The 22,047-nt window shown below is 46.0% G+C and overlaps 1 protein-coding gene across 6 annotated transcripts in view; it reads right to left on the bottom strand.

Moving 5' to 3' along the window:
• The window catches only part of DENND1A (DENN domain containing 1A), a 542,774-nt gene that overhangs the window by 54,259 nt on the left and 466,468 nt on the right, over window positions 1–22,047 (bottom strand). For all 6 annotated transcript variants that reach the window (XM_081236287.1, XM_081236288.1, XM_081236291.1 and 3 more), the window contains 5 exons: window positions 14,111–14,215; window positions 13,651–13,738; window positions 11,687–11,727; window positions 9,260–9,331; window positions 7,987–8,043 (listed from right to left, as the gene is read on the bottom strand). In XM_081236287.1, coding sequence (XP_081092413.1) covers window positions 7,987–8,043; window positions 9,260–9,331; window positions 11,687–11,727; window positions 13,651–13,738; window positions 14,111–14,215 — 363 coding nt within the window. The remainder of the gene's footprint in view (window positions 1–7,986; window positions 8,044–9,259; window positions 9,332–11,686; window positions 11,728–13,650; window positions 13,739–14,110; window positions 14,216–22,047) is intronic.

Here is a 22,047-nt window from a genome sequence, read left to right as displayed (position 1 = left end):
ATAGTGTGTGGGGGGGAATGTTTCATCCTACTACCTTACATGGTTATTTTAATTTTTAAATATTCACTCTGTCCACATGCAGACATTTAAAAATTACTTGCAATCATAGCTTGTGCACAATTTTACATTCTGTTTTTTTCTACTATAAGCAAATTCATGGTGCTCCATAGTCATTAGAATGATAATTAATGGATGCATAATATTTCACTGAGCAGATACTCAATAATTTAATAAACCATTCTTACTACTATTGGGCATTTAGATTGTTCCTAATTTTTTTTTAAACTTTCTAAACATCAGTGATAAACACTGCAGTCTTTCTTCCTTTTGTATTATTTCTTTTACAGAAATCCCTAGGAATGAAACTGCTTGATCAAAAGATATAAACATTTTTAAGGCTTTTTATTCATTCTACCAAACTGCTTTCCAATTTACACCAACTACCAGCAATGGATGTGTTATCAGTTTCACCGTGCGTGTTAGCCTCATCGTTTTAAAAATGTATTGCTAATTTAAGAGGTGAAAAATTAGACCTTATTGTTGTTTTAATTTGCATTACTTTGATTATTTGTGAGTGTGGACATTTTCTCCACATTTGTTTACTGATGATGTTACTGTTTGTGAAAACGATGTGTTTCTGCTCCCTCTTTCTTAGCCCTAGTCTTTCTGGCAGAGAATGAAGAAAGAGACTGAAGTCTAAGTTAGGATTCTATGACCTGGAGAGTATTTAGGGAGCCAATGTCATTTTTTTTTTTAATCAGAAATTTACATTTAATTTGTGCTTGTGATGAATGAAGTCAAATTTTAAGGTAAAGAAAAATCCCAGTGTGCAAAAGGCAGGTAATGGCTCCTTTGCCTAACGCTGGCAGCTGACTATACCCATGGGTTCTTTGGGACATGGATGGTGCCGAGTTGTGCAATATGGATCATATGGTTTATTCATGAAAGTTGCTTAAATCTTCATTTAAGCAAGGCAGAGATTAAATGTACAAGTAAAAAACATTTAAATCATTGTTTTTTTCTAAGTAAAAATAACAGCTAGAATAAAATAATAAATACAGTTTCCAATTATTTTCATTGCAAAAACAAATACATATTTTTGTCAACAAAACACACACCCTTAGTACTCATTAAATTCTGCACATAAAAGACAACTACTCAGTCAAATAGAGAGAACGGTGACACATGGAGGAAAGTGATCCCTTACTAAATAATAATGCATTAAGGAAGAAACACATGTAACATCTTTGAGCCTTAGTCTCCTCATCTGTAAAATGGAGCTATGGCAGCTATGAGGAGTAAAGGAGATTAAGCAATATACGTGTCTTGAACATTTTTACTCAGTAGTGTCCTATATACAGGACTCAGTAATAATAACTGAGTACCTACTAATAAGGTATTCAATAAACTACAGGGAGTAAATCAACTACACTTTAATAATAAAAATAAATAAACAATAGGGACCCTCCCCCACCCCTCTTCTCTATATGCTCAACTCCACACACCCAGCTGAGTCTCTGCACTGCTTGGTAACAACACAGGGAAATGGTGACCTCTTGGTTTTGCGGGGAGGGCTTGCATCAAGTGGCCCCCGCGTCTTAGCCTGGCTGAGGCTCAGTGATGAGAGAAGTTGCCGCCAGCCAATTAGAAACAGCTTTCTTGGAAAGGGGCTGCCCTAAGGTGCTCAGGTCAAGTGGAACAAAGACAGGGAGGGGCTCCTTCTGTGTCAGAAAGTAACAAAGGGCAAAAGAGGCATTTTGGATCCAGTGGGGTTACCGAGAGGACAGACATAAGAGGTTGAGTAAAGCCAAACAGCAAAAAAAAAAAAAAAAAAAAAAAAAAAAAAAATTCACTTTAAGTTCAGGAAAAATATTGCATGTGTGTGTGATTGGTTGGGGGAAAAAATAAAGACATGAAGCAGTAGGGTAATCTAGAAAGAAAATATTGATAGTAATGAAAACTATAAGATGATAACTATTTTTAAAAATGTCTGTGGTAGTTTTGGGGAAAATGTCTTAGTTTAAGTTTTTAAGTTAAAATTTTAAGTAAAAATTTCTTAGGTTTTGTTTTTACCATTAACTAGCTGTCTGATCTTTCCAATTCACTCAACCTCTCTGCACCTATTTCTTTATTTTTGCAACGGACACCATCTGCTTGGCGAACTTCAAAGCTACTATGAGAATGGGTTAAATGAGATGAGATGTGAGGCAGCGTTGAAAAATGTCAGTCCTGCACAAATTGAACGTTAGAGCTTTATTCCCTGCAAAATGGAAAAAGCACCATCTAAAAGGAAGAGCTTCCTTGTGCTGAGTGTCTACTACTTGAAGTCACTTCTCCAGACCCTTGACCTTCACGATCACACTTAGTTTCCAGAAGAACCACAAGGTAAACAGGATTATCGCTCTTTTATAGGTGACGAAACAGGGCTCAGAGAGGGCAAGTTACCCAAGGCTACGCGGCTAGAAAGTGGAGGAGCCCAGAGCAATGTGATTTCTGGCATTTATACCATATCGACCCATGACAATAGCACAAGAGAAGGTATTGAGTTGAGAAGGTGCTCAACAAATCATCAGGTGTGACCTCGTCCTCAGAAACCCCTTTGTCACACTGATCCTAAGCTGCCGTGCTGTGTGCTATCTGCGCACTTATCTTACCCCTATAGACTGAATGCCTTGGGGTTTGGGTTCTCTGCCCCAGAGCCTGGAATATAGTGCATGCTTTCTGACGAATCTTCGTTGAATTGAACATTTGGAAGGCAAATGTGTCCAATATACACACGTGCTTGTGCATCAGTAAGCAGTGCTGCACGCTAATTTTCTTTAGTTACAAGAGCCAAAGGTGCCCAAGGCTTCTTACAAAGTCCTGTGGCTCGCCCCACCAGTCTGTTAACTTCTTCACTATTTCCTCCACCTGGGGAAGGACAGCTGCCTCCTCCCAGGGTCCTAGAGAGCAGGGCGGGAGGAGCCCTAGTCAGGAAAGAAATAGGGCCCGTTTACATCCTCTACTGTAGGTATCAGTAGAGACCTTACACACTGTAGGGATCCAAAACCACAACTCCTGGTGCTCACAATTAAAGAAATTGTGTTCTAAGAATTAACTAAGATGCCATCAGCAAAGAGTATGGGAGAACGGGCACTCTCACACCCTTCTGGTGGGAACACAAACTGCAATTCCTATCAAAACCCTAAAAGAGGTAAAGGGCCTTTGGCCCACTAATTCCACTTCCAGAAATCTATCTGGATGAAAAATTAAGAATTCCCGCATGGATTTACCTATGAGGACGTTTGCCTAGAAAAAATGGGAACTAAAGTGTCCAATAATGGGATTAATGAATGTATGTGTGTCCATCAGATAAAATTATATGTAGCCATTTAAAACAACAACATGTGAAGGAAACATTTAGTGGTCTGAGAAATGGTCAGGATACAGTTAGTGAAAATGCAGGTTATAAAATGAGGTTATTTTCTTTTTGCTTGCCTGATTTGTTGAATTTTCTCCAATAAACATGTTTTTCATTTGTAAATGTTCAAAATGTCATTAAAAAAACCGCCAAAATCATGAATCTGGTGGGAAGGGTAAATCCGTTCCTTCCTGAAGAGTCACACAGGAGGAAGACGCTAGACAGAGCTGCAGATCAGAGGCCACTGCAGGGCGGCCGATTTCTTCCCAGGAGCCTCCACAGCTCGGCTGAGCTGGGACACTATTAGTTCCCATCCCTCGGTAAAGCAAAGGAGTCAGAAAACAATCCGATTCGTATCACCTTCTCCAAGCTGGAATAAAAAATCATGACTGGGATCTAATTTCCACCTGTCTGTGGAGAAGGCAGGGCCACAGTCCCCAGGAGAAAGAAGCCTGGAGGCAGGAATTCAGAGAAGGAAGGGGGCTCTGTGTGGCCTTGGGTGGGAGCTGGGGTGAAGGAGCTGAGGATGTGACTTCATGAGGCAGAGGTTCCAGGAGAACATTCCTGGCCCAGGGGAGGTAGGGAGCAGGGTGCCTGGAAGACTACTCTGTGTGTGGAGGACCAAAAGGGAGAGGATCCCACGCCAGCCATGTTCTCAGGGTTTGTGTCCACAGGTATGTGGGCCGATTGGTTGCTCCAGGTGTGGGATGTGAGAGGACAGATGGGATGGTAACTCCCATTTGCCGAGTGGCTGCTATGTGTTGCTGTTTAAATCCATTACCTCTTCTAATCCTTACAACAATCCAGTAAAAATCTGTATTTCCCCTACTTTACAAATGAGAAAAACTAAGTTCAGAGAGGTCTAGTAACTTACTCAAAGTCACACAGTTAACATCCTACACAACCAGCACTGAACTCGGTTCAGCCATCTGCCTCAGAAGCCTAAACACCACTCCACATTGCTGGGGGGGGAGCTTTAAAGCCTCCTGTGGGTGTGAGGCCGAGGCCTCCCATCTCTGACTCAGCTTGCTGGTCTCCATGTTCGGATTTGTGCAGTGCCCTTCTTTTCCAGTCTACTTCACACCACAGCAAATGCAAATTGCAATATGAATATTGGTATCGAAATAGTATCCAGAGTTGGAATGTCTGTGATTGAGGTCATCGCAGCGGAGACAGGGAGCTGACAGCTGTGTGACACGGTGTGAAAACGTCTGTTCTACGAGAGGCTACCGGGATCTCCCTGCCCTGCACGTGCTTCCTCACTCTCTTCAATACACTAGGAAATCTTTAGCCAGAAACTCAAGCCTTCGCTAACCCAACTGTGAGTTTGCTCCTTTCGATCACACAGACTCTAAATCAACAAGCTGGATTAATCTTTAAAAGATCAAAGATTTAAAAAGGGCTGTGAGGGAATTGCCTGGTGGTCCAATGGTTAAGACTCAGGCGGCCCTTTCACTGCTGTGGCCTGGGTTCAATCCCTGGTCCGGCAGCTGAGATACCGCAAGCTGTGTGGTGCGGCCAAAAAAAAAAAGGGGGCTGTGAAATGGACACAGTTGATTCAGTCATTTTGACTTTGATACTGAAGAAAAAAGATAATTTTTTAGGGGTTCCCCAACAGGCAAAAGAATGACCACCTTATGTAAATATCTTAACGTTTCCTGTAGGTAAGAACGAATGTGTGTGCAGCCACCGCTTTTAAAACAGGGCATTCTGGTGCCAGCTGCGTACGGCGCTGCAATAGAATGCGATTTGTTGAGAGCCGCAAGCCCAGCCACACAGCATCCTCCTGCAGGCCAGCTCTGGCAGGGAGGTGCTCTGGACAAAAGAACTGCATTCTCCCTTTAGAAAACGACGGCTGGGTAGCATTCTTTGCCATTTCTTCTTCTTCCTAATTTTGAGCAAGTTAAACTTCAAAGAAGGCCAAGCTATAGAAGAACTTGACCACCTTGTTCCATTTATCCAGAGAAATGTGTTATCCCTCCTTCTTTTTTTTTGTTGTTGGGCCAAAGCAGAGCAGGTATGGAATAAAGCCACACTACAGTCTCTATTAACAATTATTTGCCAATGGTCACACGGATACCCTGAAAGCGCCTCTTTCAGATGCTTTGAAAGTCTGCAGCACAAATGAACGAGGGATGGAGAAGGGGCCCTGCTCAGTCATATTAGAGATGGACCCTCCACACACCATGGTGACCTCTCCACAGGTCAGCCCCACATTTTCTATTTGCAATTCAAACCCAAGGCGAGAGTGAAGAGGGCAAGGTTGGGTTCTTGATTATACCTGAGGGGTCACCATTGCTATGCAGAGTTAGAGGAGGCCAGGTGGCAACCCAGTACATTTGAAAATTGGGTCTTTGTTGGGAATTGCCTCAATGTCATAGCAGAAACCAAACTTGAGATGTCTGTGTTGGACGCATCTAGGGAGCCACACAGATATGTTGCCACGTAAAGGGGAAGGGGCAGAGAGGAACAAAAAAGCCAAGGAAATATTTTCTGCCGCACTGAGAGGTCAGACAAAGCCAAATCCTAAATTAGCTCAGGAAAGGGAGCTGCAGCACCGTGGAAGACCTGGTCCCATCTGTCCCAAACAATGCTAGAGTTTCAATTACAAAATAGTTCTTCCAAGAACAACTGCAAAATATCAAGTCTGAAGAAATCTGTAAAACCGAAGGGGGGGAAAAGTGAAAATTGAAAAGGGTGCACTAATAGATCTGTCAACAGCCCGATGGTGACAAGCCACATTTCTATGAAATGCCTTCACCATTTGTGTCACCTGAAATGTACTGACACTCTCTATAGAACATTATCTCCTGAAGCTATTCTTGAAAAGACTGGCAGGGGGAAGAGGAGAAGGGGAGAAAAGGCTCTCTGCCTCAGATACCATCAAGGAAAGGAGAGGGAGATGGCGTGAAGGAGAGGATCTAGATTGTTTAAGTGAACCTTTGAACAACATCAAAAACTGGAGCTTAACTGGTTATCTGCAGAAATGGTACGCATCATAAAAAGGGGATTTTCTTAAGGCCCGATGCTTACTCATACGAGGAGGGAGGCAATGGCCTGCAGAGAGCGGATCTGACCAAGGAGGCACATGTGTCCTCTGCTTGAGGAGGGACCCTTTCTTTGCTTACCTCAGGTAATATTCTAATACTAGCCCGATGCAGTTATTAAGGAGGGAAAACCTGCTGAGAGCTCCGCCCTCCCTGCCCCTCCATTTTATATCAGCAGTCCAATTCAGTTACATGTGACTGGGATAGGAGATAAAAAGGTATATTTAGGGACTTAAATAACATCCGAGTAAAGAATTCCACCTGCCAGCCTCTGGCAGGGTGCAACAGACCACAGTTAAGGTCTATGTGAATTTACATTAGCAAGATTTTAATTTCAGGACTTGAATCTCAGCTGCTAAAAATTCACCCTCAGCTGAAACTAAGCATTTGAATCTTAGTCAGAACAAATTATTTTGCAATTTAAGTTAAGGAATCAATTCCTTTGACCATTTCAAGTTAATGAGAGGTCCTTTCTGACTTCCTAAAACTGAAACTGCTTTCAATTTTTAAAAAACTGCCGAGATAGACGAAGGCCCTTAATAGCCTGGTGAATTTCGGGGGTGTGGGAATAATGAAATAAGTGATCTCAAACACCTTTTGGAAAACAAAACACTTGTTTCAGGAAGGCAGTATGAAATGCTACAGTGGTAAGAGCAAACACTGAGGTAGATGGATCTGGAATCGAATCTCAGCTCTGCCAGGCTCGAACAGCATGACCTTGGGCAAATTACTCCACCTTTGAACCGTGGTCCCCTTACACATGTAATGAGAACAATACCCCCTAGGGTTGTTCTATGGATTAAATGTGAAAGCTCCTGGCCTGGACCATCCTTAGAAAGTGCTTAACGAAGGTTGGCAATGCTATTAATGATGATGATATTCATAACAATATAAAGATGCCCTCTCTGTTCTATGAACCTCTCTGTACAAGTCCAGAGAACCAGGTAGGGGGACTCTTAGTCAGGATGTAGTTTGTATGATTTTATACCATTTTACTGATGGTCCGAGAAGACAGTCAGAGCCTCTCCCTGCCCCTCTGAGTCTCACACGTGAACTGTGAGCAGAGGCCGAAGTGTCCTCCTCAAACCCACCCTCTGTGCCCTGTTCTGTGTGGTGGCCACGTGCATGCCAGAACCATGGCAGTCATTTCCCTGGAGATGCTTCTTGGTTTTGGTTACAATCAGCCCCAGGGCAGAGGTCAGCTGTAGGAGGTGGTGGTGCCGGGATGGGGAGGCCGAGCCAATTTGTATGGACCCTGGTGAAGCTCAGGCCCGGTGGGGCGGGCAGGGGACAGACTGACAGTGGTAACTCTGAACTTGCTTGCCTTTGTGGGTTTAAGCCAGTCTTAATGTTATTTGAAGACAGTTTTTTGTCTGTGAATATTTATAACAGTGTGAAAACTCCCGGACAGCTGGTAATGCATTTTGAAGTGTGCTAACAACACTGTATCAAACAGCCTCTATTGATCACATCGTACTTTTTTGTGGCCACGCATTTCATACATGGTGCTTATACATTTTGAATAAGAACTTCAAGTACCTTTTGCTTCAAGCGGTTTTTCACCTCTTTTATTCCCATTTTTGCATGATCTTTTGCCTGCATGAAAAATTAATTTAAGTTAAGATTCCCTCTCTGTTTCCAGCAGGGACTATGCTTGATTTCAGTCCATCGTGAATCACCTTCTCTGATTACTAGAAAAAGGAAGGAAAAATGGGATCATCAAGTTGAAAACATAATGGCTATGAAAACAAATACAATGTTGAAAGGTTAAAAAAAAAAATCCCTTAAAGAGGCTACAGAGATTTTATTTTCTGCATTTTGATGGGACTGATTTTTTTTCCCCTCCGAAGCCCTTCTTCTGCTCTCTGTAATTATTTATCTCCGCAGCCTGGTGACAGCTACCAGTAAGAGGAGAGCAAAAGCTTCTTCAGCTGCAAGATTCACAATATCTATTACACTTCACCAGGGCAGGGCCTCAGGACCAATTTTCTGCCCAGGCTGAACAGACACATCGCTGGGTTTCTCTGATGCCATTTCTTAAATCTCATTTCGGCAGACACCCTGGCTTTTATTTTCTGTCATTCTAAGACCTGTGTGGTTCTCTTGGCAGCCACCCGCCCCATTAAAATAGCTACAACTTAAGCACAGAAAGGACTAACAAAATTAAAAATGGAAAAAAAACAAAACCACCCCAGTTAAGTGGCTCAGAGTCAAATTAGCAAGCAAGAGAAATCATGAGAAAAAATACTTGAGGCCCGTAAAAGATGGAGCATCGGGAACTGGTGTGTTCTCTTTTCACTCTGCTGTGGGCACGAGTTTCACAAACAATGCATTTCCTACAGGGCAGTGATGAGAGAGATGATGAAGAATTTGGGACAAAAATTCGGGGTGTGTCCCACCAGGAGCACTCTTCAGTAACCTGTAAAGGCGCTGCTTTATTCTAACATTATAACAAGGATACGTGTAGGAAAGGTCTGCCAGAACACCTGACAGACCACCACCTCTGGTTCTCAGGGATGCAGGCGTGGAGCAGCCTGAATTTTAGCCACCCTGTCTACATTTTAAAAGCCAAAACCAGTAGCCTCCCATTTCTCTATTGCAGCAACTGTATGTAGAAACATTTTAAATTAAAAATGTCACTGACCTGGTCATAAAACATCAACGCCAAATAATTCTAAGAGCATTGAGAGCTTTAGGAAATAACACAGTAGCCCCCGAATCATTTCTGCAACATAGGATCAGGTCTATTTAAGAGTTTCATCATGCTAAGGAACAGATTTGTTTGGATCCTGAGACCAAGACCAGTACTTACGAACTTATAGACAGTCTTCATGGCTGGGTTTGCTTTCGTTTTTACAGTATTCAGAATTGCTCCACTTCCTTTCTGTAATAAAAACGCCAGTTAGCAATTTGGACTGAAGATATAGTAGGCCAACACCAACAAAGACCTCTTCTCTTTAATCAAGTTAAGCCACATTTCATAAGTGTGTAACTTAATTAGAGAAACAGCCCTAGATGGTGACTGGTCCCGGGCAATTAAGTTATGGCCACGGCGGAATCCCTCTGGGGGGGTACGGGAGCGGGTGGGGAATGAGGATGGCGATAAACTAGCTGAGCGGGGAGACCCCAGGCTCAGTATTTTGCTTGGCACCTGTCTGCTGGCTGGGAGGAAAGCTCACCACAGGCTCTCTGAGGCAAGGGTTTCCTCAGAGTAATGTACAGCTTCTCAAGAAATTCCAGTTACCATGGACAACATTAAGGTAAGTTTAATAACAATGGACTCTAACTAACTAACACCGAGCCAGGGCAGGAAACTGGGGGCCCACTTAGGCAAGGTTATCTGGCTACTGTGGCTACCTTAAGCCATGAGCCCTTCTTTCCTCACCCTGGTTTTCTGTGTTGTTTTTTAAAAATCACTCTGGTAGGCTGCCTCCCTAACATGTACATCTTGACAAAGGGAAAGAATGAATAGCCATAGATGTTCATTGTTTATACTTTAGTATAAATCCAACATACCGATTCTCTGGCTCTGTTTTTTCAGGAGAGCAGGGGAGTAAAAGGAGGAGGGAAGGCTTTCCCAGTACACAGAGGAGGCAACGAATGTGTATGCAGCACACAGGCTCTAGACGTTTTGTGAGGGCTCACTGTGGGGACGTCCTGGCTTAGGCTCTGAGGGTACCGAGCCACCGGAGGACCGGTCTCTGCCTTCAAAGGCCTCCAGTCTGGGGGGTAAACAAGTGCAACCCAAGATGGTGAGAGCCGCACTGGCCGTGTGCACAAGGAGGGTGGGGGCAGCTCACTGTGTGGAAGGGCGGAGGAGGCTTTAGAGGATGAAATATCTGGTCCATGAAGGATGAGTAGGAGCTCGTGGTGGGGAGAGGAAGGATAAGAACATTCTAGGGACAGGAAACAGCACATAAAGAAGTGCAGAAGCTGCAAAGCCATGGTGTGTTCCGTGAGTAACAAGGGCCGTGCATCACGGGAGGACTGGCAGGTGGGGCTGAGAGCCAGGTAGGGTCAGCCCACGGAGGGCCAGCGCAAGGAGCCCACACTCCAGAAGATTTTTAACCAAATGCATCACATAATCAGATGTGTGGTAATTCCAACTGATCTGAATGGAGAGAGAGACCTGATCCAGTGCATATACAACAGAGCAAGATACGCTATGTAATTATTAGGATTAACTTTTAGCACGATTTTTGGTAACTGCCTGTATTAGAAAATTTGAGCTTTAATGAAAAACTTCAAAATTTGACCTGGAAAGCATTCTCTGTTGTAGGATAATAGGAAATTTTCACCCACTCATATATTCCACACTGCTTTCCAAAATTACTCAGTATCCTATTTCAATGGTCCTTTAGAGTATTAAAACTCCCTTTATCAATCAATCAACAAGTCCTTACTGCTTGTCTGTGATTTGCCAAGTGCCGTGTTTGGCCATACGAGAAGAACAAAAGCAGCCTTTCATTGAGGAATTGCTTACTCTCGGCCCACTGCAGCCACTTCCAAGGGACCTGCCTTGGCAGCAGTGCACTTGGCCCACAAGCAGGAGAGAACACTTGTCACACTCTGTCGGAGCTGCCCGTCTACGTGCCTGCCTCCCCAGGAAGGCCGGGAGCTCCCCCAGGGCTGGGCCTGCGTCCTGCTCTGCACTGTCTCCCCAGCACCCAGCGTGGCGCCCGGCACACAGAAGCCCTTTGGTACACACTCACTAATGAACCCACGTAAAGGAAAGGCAAGCATCTGAATTCTTCAGTGGCTTCTGAAGAGCCCTAAGCACCTGGCTTCCAACACAATAAAAAACTGTTCACAGCAACAGCGAGGGGATGAAAACTCTCAGGGATGCGTTTTCCATCCTCTCAGGAGCCTCTGCGGTGAAACATATTCAGAGCAGCAAGAGGGACGAATTTTTGGTTTTCCCATGAAGAGTTCCCAATTGGGCTGGCCCTAGAAGGAGACCCCGCAAAATGCTCTAAGATGGCAACATCCTTTCAGCACGCCTTGGCCTGCTTCCTGAGACAGGGAAGCTTCTCCTGGCTCTCATCATCCTCACCGAGGGATGGCTTTGGACAGTCTCATCCTTGGCCCGAGAACAGCCTGGCTTTACAAACAAAAGCATCTTCAGCTGGGAGAACAGAGTGCTCTGAGCCGAATGACAGCCTGGTCGGTGGCAGGGGAAGAGGAGGGCGGCCAGGAGGCTAAGGAGGGGCCCAGGTGGCTCTGCGGGGGTGACACTTACCCGGACTGTGGAGAGCCACTGGTGGTACAGTTTATCGCTCCCTGGGGAAGGAAGAAGCGGAGAAGCTGGTATTTAAAGAAGCCATGTGTATGCCCTCAGGAGTTCCTCAAGTTGCTTTCAGCATGCAGGACTTGGAAAGTTCAAAATCTGGAGAATCACGTGGAGGCTCCCATGCACCACTCCCTGAAGGAGCTGCTGCCGCAGGTTTTCTTTCTCAAAGTGAGATCTGATCCTATCAGTGCCCCGAGTACAAACCCAAATCCTCCTCCTTGCCTACTGGATAGAGGTCAGGCCCCTGAGCACCCCTGCCCTGTCCTGTCTTGGCACTACCCACCCTCTGCCTCTCCATCCTGTGCCACCATCCTGCACAACCTCAGGCTCCCTGGCCACACCTCCTCCAAGCCGTCCATGCCCTCGCAAATGCTGTTCCCCTTGCCTGGCCACCGTTCCCTGCTCTCTCTGCTGCGCAGGCTCAGGGACCAGCTCAGTCATTTCCTCTGTAAGTTTCTCTTACTCCTTCCTCTCAACAGCCCTCTAGAATAGGTAACACCCATTCAGAGGTCCGTGTTCTCTAAAGTTCTGTGAGCCACGCCAGGGCACGAACCACAGGGCAGTGTGTCCAGTGTAAGCACACTGCTGGACACATACTGGGCCCTTCTCATGCTTAAGCAGTGACAGGGAAAGAAAAAGGAGGTGCTGTGGGGAACTGATTCATTTTATCTGCTGGGATAAGTAGGTCTTATCAGCAGACAGCTTTTCTAGGAGTCCGAATGACTAGACTTAGTTTAGCAACACATAAAGCCTGTCTTCTCCCCAGAAGCCATATTCAACTGTTAGAACGCTACTCAAAACCCGCCTCCTTTGTGAAGCCCTCATGTTACAGAGTGAGCATCAATAGAGCCCTATTCTCCCTGCCCCAAAACCCATGTCTGCTCCTTCTCCTGCAGTGCCTTAGTCTGTATTTGTCTTTAGTTATGAGCTTTCTCCCATCAGTCTAAAAGTTCCCTGAGGGCAGAACTGGGCCCCCCATTCTTACTGTACAGGGCTGTGGACACAGCAGATGTCCAGGAAATGCTCATCAACGACTCACACACCCGTTTTATTGATTACTGTGCTCTCCATGCAGCACAGGCTGGTAGGGCCTGACAAAGGGGTCTGTAGGTGAGATCACACCTGGCTCTATGAGTTTGTGGACTGCCAGTTGGGTTATCAGCACAGTCGAGACCAGACACGCGCCCAGCAATAAGAGGGGGCTAGCAGCATGATTATTATTGTTTTGCATTTAGTTTTACTTTGCTGACAGAGACTGAGGCTTTGGGTCTTGGAAAGGCAGCCAGATTGGGATTCAGGAGGCAGGCTCAGCCACTAACATTTCTCTGGGCCTCAGATGCCTCCTTTGAAAAATGAGAGGATGATTCCTCTGGCTCTAAAGGCCTGCAGAGACAGGGCACCCGCGATGATCTTCACATTTTAAAGAAACATCTACTAAGCTGCGATCCCCTGCCAGGGTCTGTCCTGGGCGACTGCACAAACCTTTCCTTGGGGTCTCTGATTTAATCTCAACAGGACTCCTGTGAGGTAGGCACTGTTACACTCCGTGCACAGATAAGAACACTTCAGCTGAAAGAGGTGAAATGACTCGACCAAGTTCTCACTGCTGGGCAGTGAATCCTGGTCTCCTAATTCGATTCCTCATGTGCTTTCCACCGCATCGTGCAGGCCCCTACGCTACCTAGACTTCACCCACCCAGGTGAAGTAACTGACCCCAGGACAGAGGACTTCAGATGGGCCAATGTGCCTCTCATCAGAACGTGAAGAGGAATTCCAACACTTCAAGGCCAAGGTTGAAATCAGTCTCTCTAATCCCCAGTGAAGGAAAAAAGAAGTCATTGCCACTCCTAGCGAACACACCCCAATCCCACAGACAGCCCACAGCTCAGAAAGGAAAACGCAATGCCCTCACCAGCATACTCGCCCATGTTGATCTCCTCTTCAAAGACATCACTGAAGCCCTCACCGGAATTGAGAAGGTCTAATCTACCATCGATAAACTATACAAAGAAAGAACAAAAGCATAACAGCTAGTACAAAGGAACGGGGAAAGGACGTTCAGCTGGGCTCCTTAGGAGACGACCAAAGAACCAAGACAGGAAAGGGTCTTTGGAACTATGAGCTTAAAAAGGCGAGTTTCTGGAAAACTCGCTGCGTGTTTATGGTAACTTATAAAACCGCACGGCATATTTGCAGAGGTTCCGTCTGGTGGCTGAGCTCCCTTCTCACCCCATCTCCCTCCCCAGACTCTGGGCCCCTCTGGGCTGAGGCCTGAGTTCCACCCACGCCTGCAGCCTCAGCGCTTAGAGTGGAGGCAGCTGCAGAGACCCCACCAGGGACCCAGGTGCAGAACAGGCGAGGGTGCCGGGCACCTGCTTGAAGAGCTGCAGCTGTGTGGCGTTCTGCAGGAACTGCCTCATGGCTCCGGAGCGATAGTGGGACACGAAGGCTTCCTCGCAAAAGGTGATTGGCTCCTCCTGGGAGACAGAGATGAGACGGGGAGAGGAGGGTTAGAGGGATGGAGTGAGAGAGATCAGTGCTTGAACTCTGTTAGGTGGCGCTTCTATATCTGCTGATTTATCTAATCCTCACTTAGGCTGTTATGCTGGATGGCATTCTACTCTATGGGTGAGGAAGTTATTTCAGAGAGGAAAAGACATCTCCCAAGGTCACAGGGTAAGAGGCAGGGTGGGAACCAAAGGCAGGATTCCAAACCCCGCCCCGGCCCCTTCCATATTAGCCACAGGCATACCCCAACAGCAAGTTAGTGGGATGTGCCCTTCGGGGGGATGATTTCCAAACTCTTCTTTTCACTTTTAGGAGAGGAACTCTTTCTCTGGACAGCACCTTAGGCAGAAGGAGCCCTGCCGCATTCAACAGCCCAGCTCCTCTGGGAGGGCTGGGGGCAGGGATGGAGGCTGGCCTCTCCTTGCTGGGCGCTTCCCCCGCCCCCCCCCCACTTGCACCTTTGCAGTCCCTAAGGAAGGCACCAGCCGTGGAACACAGTGCGGAAACTATTTACAGAGTGAGCTTAACCAGTAGCGAGTTTTAATTTTAAAATAATTAATTATATTAAAACCCAGGGATGATCAAAAATAAGATTTATCATCCAGTCAACTTTGTGCTTATGCTGCTTGCTGAGGACTACATTTTATGAGTCAAGAAAAGACACCCTAAGCTTAAAAAACCACCCATCTTTGTAGTCAGCACCTCACTCCTTCTTTGAAGGTATTTGGAGTACTCATCTACACAGACAAGTCTTTAATTTCAACAGTGTATTCTCAATTCTGAAAGATCAGACTTTTACATGTTGAACTAAATTAAAGGTACCTCTCCCTTCACAGACTTGGTGGCAAACACAGATGTTTGAAGCTCTACTTTTATCCTGCTTTAATGAGTTAGGTGAGTGTTAAAGTTACTGTGTAGCAGCTGTAAATTCCAAGGGTCCCTCCTGCTTAAATCCAGCCAATATTAGCTCAGCAACTGGGCCGACCTACTGCTCAAGGGTTATAAGGATGACCCTAAAATACTAGGGTGAGGGGAATATTTATTTTTATACAGTTACACCTCACCTAATTTTACAAAGGATCTGAGGCAGCTTACATGAGCACCTAAAACAAAGGAAAAAATCAGCACTGGAGAATCCATAAAAATGTAAAATGTATTTATTTGGGAAAACAGTATCTGGATATGCAGATCCTATATGGTTTCTAAAATTCAGTTACAAAATTAGCTCTGAGCTTCCTGGCTGCCACCGAAGCAAGAAGGGAACACTGCAAATGTTATATTGTCTATGAGGAAAAAACCCACACACCAGTTCCTCAGGAAAAAGAGTTTTCATGACATTTATTACACTTTGGCATGGACTGATACCTTCCTTGCTGAACAGCGGAAAGATCAGCTGGTGAGAACCAACGGAAGCCCACCTGGAATTCCATTCCTGTGGCCTGGAAGTTTCGCTCTCACCCTTGGAACCACAGCAGGGCAATTAATTCTCTCTCCAGGAGGTCTCATCCACGAGCACAGGGTCACCCATACGCTGATCACCCCTAATAAGCACTGTCAGCTCAGGCGTCTCTTGTTCCAAACCCATACGTCCCAGTCCCCACCTGGATGGCCCACTAGAACCTCAAACTCAGAATGGCCAAAACTCCCAATTACTATCCCAGCTGGACTGCACTCTAAATCCCTTTTTCTTTCTGAAGTTGTCACTCTCCATAGCTACCCACAGCAGACCTATCAATTCCCTAGTCTTTCCCATTTTCCCACTGCAACGTCTCATCCGTCTGTCCCCTGCTCTCTATCCCTTGGCACGGGCCTGACTGCCATGGTGGACATTCAGCTTTATGTCCCTCTCTTGTTTCGTTCCTCCCCGTCCACTTCAATCCTTCTGGCCAGAGTGATTTCTAAAATGCAAATTGGATCAAGTCACTATCCTACTCAAGAACTTTGATTGTGGAGATGTTACATTTGTGTGATTATTTAATTCTTGCACTAGACTATAAGCTTCATGGGGGCAGGAACAGTCCCCGTTTGTCCAACAGCATGTGTCACACACGCGAGCTCCTGTGTGGGGGAGGAAAGAACAAGTCCTTGCTCCTTAGTCAGGCAAACAAACCTTTCCTAAGCTGAGAGAGTCCTTGCTTTTCCAGAGTCCTTTTGTGTCACTTTCCTATGCTCCCCCGTACACCTTATGCTTCAGAGGTATCTCCTAATCACAGGCCATGTCCTTTCCCACTTTCTTCCGTGCTTTTGCCAGTTCTACTCCTTCCACCTGAACTATCATGCTTTAAACACAGGCCTGTGTGCGTCAGTCACTTACCCCTGCTCAGTGCTCCCACAGTGCCTTGTACACCCTTGGGTGCTGGGTAATCTTCACTGGTGTCCCTGTGACCAGAAGCTTGAGAGGGCAGAGGCCCTGCTGGATGCATCACTATACTCCCTGGGGACAGTGCAGCCCCCAGCCCCCAGGTAGAAGCTCGAGGATGTTGGTTAAAGAACTGCAGAATGTGCTTGGCCTGGTTCCTGTCACAGGAGCCCTGCGATCTCCGTGTGGCTGAGACACTGCTCAGTCTGATGGTGGAGAGGTCTCAGAGTACGAGGCCAGGCTGAGTGACGCTTATGTCCAGGGAGTTTAGAGCTGCTCAGAGGAAATGCTCATTGGAGCTGTTAGCATTCATTCCTGGAGCTTTGGCCCAGTGTTGCCAGGAAGGAGAGATCTGCCGAGGGACCAATAAATTCAAGAGAGTTTGCAACCAAATTTGCATGGAAGAGTAGCCTGAGGCAGGCTTTAGCTGTAGGAGAGCAGAAAGAATCTCATCTTTGGGGAGACAAGAACATTTGGGGGCTTGTTGTCTACTTATTGGAGACGACATCCCCTGGTCAGACGTCTGTGCCATAAAAACGAACAGAAGGACATGGGCACGGATGGGAAAGACTCAGGGGAAACGGTGGCAGCGGGGGCTTTTTCCGCAGAGAGCTTAAAGAACAACATCAGCAGTGTCAGCTGGACATGGAAACAAGTACTGCCTACAGTGTCGTGCTGCTGGGGTGGGTGGCAAAATATGCACTGGAGTCAGCGAGGAAAAGGCTGGTCCTTGCAGGGCAGCAGGTGCGAACGTATGAGGAGAAGTCGGCACGTTGAGTGGAGTCTGGAAGGGTGAGTTAGGTGAGCCGTTCCCACCCATTCAGGGCAACTGTTCTACCCTAAGCCTGCACTGTCACTCAGAGTCATGTATAAAGGTCTGACCGGCAGCAGGCACAGGGGGCGCATTCCCCTGCACTACTCATCTTCTAAGGAAATGACGACAATCACGGTTCACCTGATCCTTACAGAACAGCAGGTAGGGTACCTTGCCTGAGGTCACATGACCCGCACATGGCAGAGGCGGGGTTTAATACAAGGTGGCCTCCAAAGCTCAGCCATCTCATGCATGGCCTGCTATAGACCTGGGTTTTCTCTGAGGCCTCAGTTTTGTTTGCTCTTGGACACCTGCTGGGGAGCACAAGCGTCCTCTTTCAAGTGGGAGCCCCTCATGTTCTCCTAGTGGACACTCAGAGCACCAGCCCCTCAGAGACAAACAACTCCCGGGAGGGAGTAGGCAAGCCATTGTGAAGGAGGTGCTCCTTCCGTCATGGAACCAACTGGACACCTAACCATTTGCACCCACTTGTCCACCTCCTCCTGCAGCTGAAATGGCTGCCCCCAGTCTGCTCTCTCCAGCGGAGGGGAGAAGGCAAGTGTCTCGTTAATTCCCTCCTTTACGAGAAGTGCCGATTTAGTTCTCCTGTTAGGCTGATTAAACCTTTTGTCTTCTTGGGCGACACTCTAGGTGCCAGGGTTACTGACTGATAGCGACGTTAATTCAGGCAAGTCGGGCCGTGAGCGTTCAAGCTCAGATCGCATTAGTAGAGTTTTCCATCTATGACCCGGAGGACAGTTAAACACAGCTGCTTATCCCTATCAAGGACTTTGTTATGGAAAGACAAGTTTTACTCTTCGTTTATCTTCTTGACACATGGAATCAATTGGAAATTCCATTATTAATGAGTCCATCTATGTTAACAGGTGAAGTTTTTAATACTTCCAGAAATAAATGGCTTTTATCCACAGCATTGTGGGTACTGGCATAAAAATAAAATCTCCCATCAGATTCTTTGGCATCTTTCCTTGTTCTGCTGATCCATACTCAAAGTATCAAATTCTTATTTTCCTTCACAAATTTAATTTTTATCAAAATTTTATGTGCACATTTACCTGGAAATTCTAAGGAAAAAAGGAGGTGTCCACTCTTTATGGACCTTGCTTAAATTTAAAAAAAATGATAATTTTGGAAGATTGATCCATCCAAACATTTTTAAAACACCTATTGTGTGCCAGGCTCTGAGCTAGGGGAATACAAAGATGAATAAAATACAGTTCCTACAAGTAATACCAATAGTCAAATGAGGGGTGGGGAGTAGATGAAGGTATGTATAGATGATACAAGAATGCCAGAATGGGGACCTCCCTGGTGGCGCAGTGGTTAAGCATCCACCTGCCAGTGCAGGGGACACGGGTTCGAGCCCTGGTCTGGGAGGATCCCACATGCCGCAGAGCAATTAAGCCCGTGCACCACAACTACTGAGCCAGCGCTCTAGAGCCTGTGAGCCACCACTACTGAGCCCACAAGCCACAACTACTGAGCCCATGTGCCACAGCTACTGAAGCAGGCGCACCTGGGGCCTCTGCTCCGCAACATTAGAAGCCACCACAATGAGAAGCCCGCGTACCGCAAGGAAGAGTAGTCCCCACTCGCTGCAACTAGAGGGAGCCCGTGTGCAGCAACGAAGACCCAACGCAGCCAAAAAAAAAGAATGGCAGAATGTTATGTTTATAGCAGCATTATTCACAAAAGCCAAATGATGGATTCAATCCAAATGTCTACAGATGAATGGATAAACAAAATATACATATAATGAAATACTATTCAGCCTTCAAAAGGAAGGAATTTATGGCACATGCTACAATATGAATGAAACTTGAAGGCATTACGCTAAGTGAAATAAGTCAGCAACAAAAGGGCAAATACTGTCTGATTCCACTTATCTCTAGAGCTGTCAACTTCATAGGGACCGAAAGTAGAATGGTGGTTGCCAGGGGCTGGCGGGAGAGACGGGGAGCTGTTGCTTAAAGGGTACAGACTTTCAGTTTTGCAAGATGAAAAAAGTTCTAGAGATGGATGGTGGTGATGGCTGCACAACAGTGCGAATGTACTTCACGCCACTGAGCTGTCCGCCTAAAAATGGTTAAAGTAGTAAAATTTATGTTATGTATATTTTAACATAATTGAAAATTTTTTAAATGATAGAATGTTTATAGTTGTAGCAGCTGGGCAGTGGATACACAGTTTATTTATTTTGTATATATTTGAATTTTCCGTAACAAAAATAAAAAAGAAAAGCCCCCGTTACCAAGGAATCTTGCCTACTTCAGGGAACAAATAAGTACAGTACAGCGTGACAACTGGCACACCAGAGGGCTGATTTTGTTTTTTTTTGGGTAAAGCCATCTTTAAAAAAAATTTAAAAAGAACTCTGATCCATTTGAGGTAACACAACATGGTGGGGAGAGAACAGGTCTGGGTCAGAAAGATCTGGACTTGAACCTGGACTCTGATGATACTGGCCACGTGGTCTCAAGTGACTTATCTTCCCTCATCTGCGACAATTACTCAAGGCTGGCCCATCTCTTAGGGTTGCTTAGAAGATTAAGACAGATGACAGCAAATAAATTTTGCACAAATAACCATTTCTTGAGGGCAGAGATTGAGTTTTACTGAGGCTGGTAACATAATTTAGGGGACCCAGTGCAAAATGAATATGCAGGAAAAAAGCACTGTTGAGTACTAAAACATGAAGCTTTCTTCTTTTTTTATGGTCTCTTTCTAGACCCTTTATGGTGTTTTTAAAGTTTGCTATTTAATGTCATTCCATGTAGAGAAAAAATAAGAATTTAAATTATTAGCGTAGCTTTTATTTTTCAGCTTTGTATCGTGCAATGCCAGTTCTGAATGCTAACATATGTGGAATCGTATTTTGTAAATCATATATGCATTTGTATTTTGTTCTTACCAGACAGTGGAAATGCTGTGCAAAATTAACTCAACTGTTTTAATTTCAGTTCTTGATATATGCACAATTTATTAACACTCTCTGTCTTCGTCTTACTGCTGAGAAAGGAAAAGGGACCATGGTTGCTCCACCTTTTCCTCTCCTTCCATGTCATCATTTTCACAAGAAGCGGTTGGCTAACACAAGGATGAGTCAGGAATCTGATAGGTTTCCGTGGTCATTGGTGCTTCCTAGAACACCACTGCCTTCTCTCAGTGTGAAGAAGTTCTGATGCAGAGTGAGGCCTCTGAGGGCCGTCAGTGCCCCGTGCCTCGGTCACAGACACTGACGCGCTTACTGTGCAAGTGAGCTCCACTCACGCTGGGTGGGCTGGAGCAGCTCTGTGAGAGTAGGAAGGCAAGGCTCCTAGGAGGGTGTCTGTGCAGATCTCCTCTGCTCCTGCACATGCTCCACTGTCCCATCGGACTTCATTCACAAAGCACAAGTTTGAAGGTAAATTTACTCAGAATTTCGAGACGGTGACAGCAGAGCATAAACCAGGCACGGGCCTTTCTGAGAGTGGGGCCCCAGGCGCACACCATACACCAGTGAGCCCCACCTGGTCTCACATTTCTCTTCTCCCCTCTCCCTTCAGAGGCCAATACCCTGTAGGAACTCTGGTTATTGACTCTGTTTGCCATCTGACTGGGCAACATAGAACAGCTTCAGGCAAGTTTGTGGGTTGACGGAGGTGGGGTTTCTAAACTCCTGAGCATGACACTCAAGGCTCTTTGTGACCTTCCCCAGCTGATGTTCTTTTGCTTACGACGCTGTCCACCTTTCTCCACATAACTCATTCCCTTCAAGCAATTCTGGACTGTCAATCACCCCCCAACCACTTTACACACTCTCACTCCTCTGGCTTCCTTCTTCACGTTACTTCCTGTGAGAACCTTACCTGATGCCCTCAGGTGAAGAGGGCCCCCCGTTCCTCCTCCAAGCCTCCACACCAACACCACCTGTGCCTGCCGGCCACTCCCAGCCCACTGCAGACTCCTGGAGGCTCTGATCTACTCCCCGTGGCTGGCATGCAACGGACAACAGCTGAGTCACTCCAGGAAGAGGCAGATGGGGGAGTGGGACACAGAGCTGGGTTCCAGTCCCAGCTCTGCCCCTGTGTGCAAATGGCTGCACCTCTCAGATCCCCATTCTCACCACCTGTCACATGGGGATAGCTGGGGGGTTAAACAGGGATGAATGTGACAGCGTATTTAGCAATGCTCAACCTTGGCCATGCATTAGAATCACCCGGGGCACTTTTTCAGTAGTTTCTAAAACTCCCCAGGTGACTCTAATGTAGCCAAGGTTGAGAACGACGGGTATAGGTGAAAATGACCAGCACAGCACCCAGACCAATCAACACTCATTTTTAAAAATTTAAGAATAAAGAAATATTATAAAGAAAGCCAGAGAATCTGGCCCCATTCATCACCAGCAGTCCCGACCCAATTGCATTTTGTTTATTTTTTTATACAGCAGGTTCTTATTAGTTATCCATTTTATACACATCAGTGTATACATGTCAATCCCAATCGCCCGATTCATCACACGCCCACCCCCACCCCCCCAGCCACTGTCCCCCCTTGGTGTCCATATGTTTGTTCTCTACATCTGTGTCTCTATTTCTGCCCTGCAAACCGGTTCATCTGTACCATTT

This window comes from Mesoplodon bidens, assembly GCF_964165515.1.
Source record: "Mesoplodon bidens genome assembly, chromosome: 6".
Taxonomy (NCBI): Eukaryota; Metazoa; Chordata; class Mammalia; order Artiodactyla; family Ziphiidae; genus Mesoplodon; species Mesoplodon bidens.
This window is presented reverse-complemented; position numbering and strand designations above follow the sequence as displayed.